Source organism: Bos grunniens, chromosome 16, assembly GCF_055505025.1.
Source record: "Bos grunniens cultivar Pamir isolate PY7600 chromosome 16, Bosgru_T2T1.0, whole genome shotgun sequence".
In the NCBI taxonomy this organism is placed as follows: Eukaryota; Metazoa; Chordata; class Mammalia; order Artiodactyla; family Bovidae; genus Bos; species Bos grunniens.
In genome coordinates, this window is record NC_141180.1 from 76301931 (window position 1) to 76308248 (window position 6318).

General features: G+C 43.6%; 1 protein-coding gene across 15 annotated transcripts in view; it reads right to left on the minus strand.

Annotated features, from left to right (window-relative positions):
- KCNT2 (potassium sodium-activated channel subfamily T member 2) overlaps window positions 1-5832 on the minus strand; it is a 431812-nt gene extending 425980 nt beyond the window's left edge. For 13 of the 15 annotated variants that reach the window (XR_015143756.1, XR_015143755.1, XR_015143754.1 and 10 more), the window contains exon 1: window positions 5482-5832. Coding sequence is in view for 8 of the 15 variants with exons in the window: in XM_086345575.1 (XP_086201701.1) it covers window positions 5482-5576 (95 nt within the window). In the remaining 7 variants the exon portion in view is untranslated. The remainder of the gene's footprint in view (window positions 1-5481) is intronic. The other 2 variants (XR_015143759.1, XR_015143758.1) reach the window with 1 other exon arrangement.
- Between the last annotated feature and the right edge of the window lie 486 nt (window positions 5833-6318).

Consider the following 6318-nt stretch of genomic DNA (forward strand, 5'->3'; position numbering starts at 1 on the left):
AGTCAGCTCTTCGCATCAGGTGGCCAAAGTATTGGAGTTTCAACTTCAGCATCAGTCCTTCCAAAGAATATTCAAGACTGATTTTCTTTAGGATTGACTGGTTTCATCTCTTTGCAGTCCAAGGGACGCTCAAGAGTTTCCTCCAACACCACAGTTCAAAAGCATCAATTCTTTGGTGCTCAGCCTTCTTTATGGTCCAGCTCTCACATCCATACGTGAATACTGGAAAATCCATAGCTTTGACTAGACAGACCATTGTCGGTAAAGTAATATCTCTGCTTTTTAATACGCTGTCTAGGCTTTTCATAGCTTTTCTTCCAAGGAGCAAGTGTCTTTTAATTTCATGGCTATGTGAAATTTCATCTGCAGTGACTTTGGAGCCCAAGAAAATAAAGTCTGTCAGTGTTTCCATTGTTTCCCCATCTATTTTCCATGAAGTGTTTGGACCAGATGCCATGATCTTAGTTTTCTGAATGTTGAGTTCTAAGCCAACTTTTTCACTCTCCTCTCAGTTTCATCAAGAGGCTTTTTGCTGCTGCTACTGCTAAGTCACTTCAGTTGTGTCCGACTCTGTGCGACCCCATAGACGGCAGCCCACCATGCTTCCCCGTCCCTCCCTGGGATTCTCTAGGTAAGAACACTGGAGTGGGTTGCCATTTCCTTTTCCAATGCATGAAAGTGAAAAGTGAAAAGTGAAAGTGAGCTTTCACTTCAGCTCAGTCGTGTCCAACTCTTAGCGACCCCATGGACTGCAGCCCACCAGGATCCTCCATCCATGGGATTTTCCAGGCAAAACTACTGGAGTGGGGTGCCATTGCCTTCTCCGAAGAGGCTTTTTAGTTCCTCTTAACTTTCTGCCATAAGGGTGCTGTCATTTGAATAGCCAAGGTTATTGATTTTTTTTCCTGTAATCTTGATTCCAGACTGTGCTTCATCCAGCATGGCATTTCGCATGGAAGGTCCCTTGGAGAAAGAAAAGGCAACCCTACTCCAGTATTCTTGCCTGGGAAATCCCATGGAGAGAGGAGCCGGGTAGGCTACAGTCCATGGGGTCACAAAGAGTCGGACACAACTGAACATGAGCATTAGAGGATAAGATTTACACAATGATCCATTGATGTGTATATTACATAAGTATTCCATATATTTCACATAGAATTACTTCCCTGGTGGCTTAGATGGTAAAGCGTCTGCCTACAATGTGGGAGACCCGGGTTCAATCCCTGGGTTGGGAAGATCCCCTGGAGAAGGAAATGGCAACCCACTCCAGTACTCTTGCCTGGAAAATCCCATGGTCGGAGGAGCCTAATAGGCTACAGTCCATGGGGGTCACAAAGAGTCAGACAGGACTGAGCGACTTCACTTTCACATAGAATACAGATCTATTACATATACATTATGCATATACATTCATATTACATGTGTTTTACATGTATCTGTTTCCCTACCAAAAGGTGGTAAAATATAAATATAAGTGAATTATCTGTGGTTAGTTTACAGAAAATCTATAGTGTGGAATATACACTTCTGTATTATGACAGACTCACCAGTATTTCCTCTTTAACATTACCTCTTCATGCATCAGTGATATGCCTCACTCATTTTTATGTGCCAATCCACCATATCTTATTAAGATTGAACTTAAAATTCTTAAAATGAAGAGCTCTACTTTCCTCTCCTCTAATTCTCCCCCATCATTTCTAGAATGTGCCTCTAGATGGGGAATATATCCATCTTGATGCAGATTCCACCAGAAGCAGACCTTGAGATAAGGATGGAAGTGTAAGTAGTTTACTTGGGAAATGATCCAGAAAATACCAGTTAGGGAGAGAGGGAAGAAAGCTAATAAAGCTCACAATATCAAGCCAGTTACCCCCCCTATACCAATTAGAGTGGGGTCCCATAGGACACAGTATAAAGAATATAAGCCAGAGTGGTCCCAACCAAGGAACTAGAAGGCTACAGTATTTATCTAACAAATCTGTATTTACTCAGTGGTACTTCTGACTTGCTCTCCAAGAGGGCTGGGTGTGCACGTAAGGCCAAGAGGAAACAAACAAAAAATATCAGGCAGAGGGTGTTCCTAGAAAATATCCAGAAAATATGGGCAGAGCACTAAATGCATCTGTTGGCAGAACTGTCTACTTATTCCCAGATTAAAGAGTGCTTTCTCCTTTTCTCTGTAGGAATTGAGCCCACGAAGATAACTGAGAACAGCATTGCTACTCACACTTAATGGCAAAGAAAAATTTGTGACCACACTAAAGGCAAAAGAGATGACTTCACTTGCAAACTTAGACTCGTGGATTAAGAAGGGAATGCAATGAAGAGCACCTCACCTATGCTAGATTCCATAAAATTATTCTTATAAATTGAAATTTAATTAGGTAGAGGGAAATTAGGAGCTTCCTAAGTAATTTGAGTCACAAAGGACTGAACCCATCTTTACACTTTACACTTTACACTTGTAAGGTATATCACCATAACAAGTATTTAATTTCCCAGAAACTGAGTTTCCTAGTCCTTAAAATAATTATCTATAATTCAAGGACTATCAGAGAATTGACTGAAATAATAACTATCGTAAGTTAACTTATACATATGTCTTTACATGTATGTTACACACACACATACACATATAACTTATAGGATAGCTAACTTATAGCACTAGCTAAGTACTCAGTGTAAACTGCTAGTTTTACAGGAATATCTTACAGAAATAAAATTACTGAAATCTGTAACAGCTGAATGACTTGCCTAAGGCCACTCAGGTAGTGAATAAATAAACACAGCACTGAAATCTGGGTCCTCCCTATTAATCAAAGGATCTTGTCTTCAAAGATGGACAACAAACAAAACCAAAATTAAACAGTAAGTTTTCATGGAGGCACAAAATCACCTTTAAATGTGAATGAACAATGTTTAAAATGTTAATACTGTAACCAAATAGGACCCTATGGGGAGTTTCCAAGACAGATTTCCCCCCACCATGTCCTCTGCCTGCCCCTCGTCTGTAGAAAACTTTAGCCTCCGAGGCTGAGTTCCAAAGAATAAATTTAATTGGGGAAATGGGGAAATGGCAGAAAGAAAGGAAAACAGTCAAGTAAAACAAAATAAGAATATGTCAGCCATTAAACAAAGTCAAGGACCTCAACAGCCATCAAAACATTCTGAGCCCTGATCTTTAGGCTGTTCTGCAGACACTAAGACCCCCACTAGGTGGAAGAAGTTAACTTCCTGCTGTCCACAACCTGGTAGACCCCAAGCTGGTTTAGAACCAGAAAGTTGAACATGTAGACTCCTGATTACCTCATCACCAACCAATCAAAAGAATGTCCAGGAGTTGTACACACTGCACAACTGCACCTCCTCCACATTCTGTCTTTAAAAACATCTCCCTGAAAGCTATTGGGAAGTTTAGGCATTTCTAGAACCAGCTACCTGGACTCCTTGCTTGGTGCCCTGAAATAAAGGCTGCACTTGCCAGGGCTTCCCTGGTGGCTCAGCAATAAAGGCTGCACTTGCCAGGGCTTCCCTGGTGGCTCAGAGGATAAAGAGTCTGCCTGCACTGCGGGAGACTCGGTTCCATCCCTAGGTCAGGTAGTTGCCCCTGGAGAAGGAAATGGCAACCCACTCCAATATTCTTGCCTGGAAAATCCCATGGACAGAGGAGCCTGGCAGGCTACAGTCCACGGGGTTGCAAAGAGTTGGACACGACTCAGCAACTTCACTTTTTCTTTTGCCTTCACCACAAAGCATTGTCAGTAGATTGGCTTTACTGCACAGGCAAGTGGACCCAAGTTTAGTTTGGTAACAATACTTTATTAGTAAATACGGACAAATTTTAGAGTTAAACTTGGGCTAGTATAAACTTATATTATAAAAGGGATTTTAAAAGTGCAAAACATTTTTTAACATGGCAATGACTCATTTAGGATGCATTCAACTAACCAAAATTAACTAAATATCTTCAGCATCCCTAGAAAAGTAAGGGCAACCCCATAAGCAATTATTATCTTAGATACGATGTTTAAAAAACAAACAAGTCTACCACCACCAGTCTGAAATATGTCCTCTATGTACTCTGCCTAACTCACATTTTTGCAATGAGGATTTCTATTCAATTAATACATGATGATCCTGATGTCCTGAAGTAACAAATATAGATCCAATCTCTATGATGAGCCAGTGAGCTAAGTTAAAATAGTGTATCTAAATGTCAATTAGCACTGAAATTGTTTAAATATTCTTTTCTTCATCTTTAGTCAACCAGAACACCTTACTTACCAAGCATACTGGTATGAATTCTTTAATTTTTATCAATGTATACATTTTTGCCTAAAGAGATTGAACTGAAATATCATCTACAAAACATCTATATCCCTTTAAATTACTAATATGAGACCAAAGAAGAAGGCCACAATTGATGCCCCAGATAGAATCCCCTGTGTGTAGTGTGAGTTTGTATTGGGAGCTGAGATGGGAGGAAGGTATTTCCCAGTGGTTGAACAAGGAAATTCTGAATGGGGCCAATAATGGGGTTTTTATGTAATTAATACAGAACAGCAATACCAAACTGAAGTTTAATGAAACATTTCAGTTGAGTTGAAAGTCTAGTTAGTATTCACGTATTATTTTAAAACAAGGAAATGTGGCATGTGATACCTAAATGACTATTTCAGAAAATACCAAATTCAATGAAACATAAAATGTGCTTTTTAAAAAATAATAGTAAGACATAACAAGAGTAATTCCAAAAGTTTAACGAGGCAAAGCAGTGATGCTACAGATAAAACACATGAGGAATATGTTGCTAATAACACTCTAGTTTTGAAAATTATGTTTTAATTTTGTGACATATATACTATTTAGGTTAAATACATTATTTATGAGAAGGTTGGATCATGCTATACGAACACATTATGAATAATAATCATGGTTACCCGTTCAAAGTGAGTTTTTCCAATTGCAAACGCTGTCATTTTCACTAACTACCTGTTACATATTGAAACCAACTGTCTACCTGCGTCTCCAAATGTTTAAAAAGCATAAATTTCCCAGTGGTAGGTGGACACCTAATCAGGTGTGCTTTTTCAATCAACTCGGATGCATTTTCGAATTTGATTAACAACAGCCAAGGGGAAAATATGAAAACTGATCGGCAGTGATGCTGCGTGCCATTTGGACATACTATACCTCTCACACCAGCCTCATCCACACCCTGGGAAAGCACAGATAGACAAAAGAATAAGCACCAAATACATGCAATAAATACATTGCAGGGGTCCGAAAGTGAAAAGGAGTTCCTTGCCTACACCAGTTGCCCTATAGTCAAAATGGAGAGACACGTCAGAGTCCCTCTCCCTCCCTCCCCCAAGCTCTGGCTCCCTTTCCTCGTCTCCCTCCTTTTAGCCTTTCGGCCTCCCTATCCCTCCCTTTTCCAGCTGTATCTCCGGAGCCACACTGCAGCACACCACTCACCTGTCGTCGTTCTGCCATCCTTGGTCCCCGAGCAGCAAATCCCGAAACCTGTACCTGGGAGGCAGAGGGGGCACTTCGCTCTCCAGATCAACCATCCTTCCTCAAAGAGTGGGAAACGTGAGACAACGAATGGAGGAGGCAAGGAGGGCGAGCGAAAGAAAATATTGCCGAGTGGGGGGGAGAGGACTTCGTCAAAGGAGGCGGCGGGAAGGGGGACCGCAGCAGGGGAAGGGGCCTTGGAGGGGGATGGGGGTCTGCGCCCAGCCGGAAGCTGAGGCCGAAAGGGGCCGGCTCCTCTCCTCCGGAGGGTGTGATGGGGATGATGCAAACCCAGCCCAGGAGCAAAAGTCTGGCTCTGACAAGGACCGACGATGCCAAGGAACCGCCCCCAGGCTGGGCGCCGCCTCTGGTCGCCAGGACTCGGGGGAGGCGGGAATGCAAAAGTTACTTCGCCCGAAAAAAAAGAGAAAAGACGCGCGGTGCCTAGAAAGAGAGGAGAGGGGTGGGCGTGCGCACAGCGCGAGGGTGAAAGCCCGTCCTGCCCGGCTGCAGGCGCGACCCTCCTCGGAGGCTAGCCCAGCTTGCAGCAGGTTCCCGCAGGCGGACGCCCCGCACGGCCGCGCAGGCGCCGGGGGCCCTGGGGTTGGGGGTCCCGGCGCAGCGCAAGGGCTCTCCCCGTGGGTGGGGCCGCCGCGGCGGCCCCGCCAATGAGACGCCCCTCGTTAGCATAACGGTGACGGAGGTGCCGGGGGACGACCAATGGGGGCGAGCCTAATTAGTGGGTTCCCGGGCTGAAATCCCCCCCTCCGGAGGAGGGGGACCCGCGCGCGTCGAATG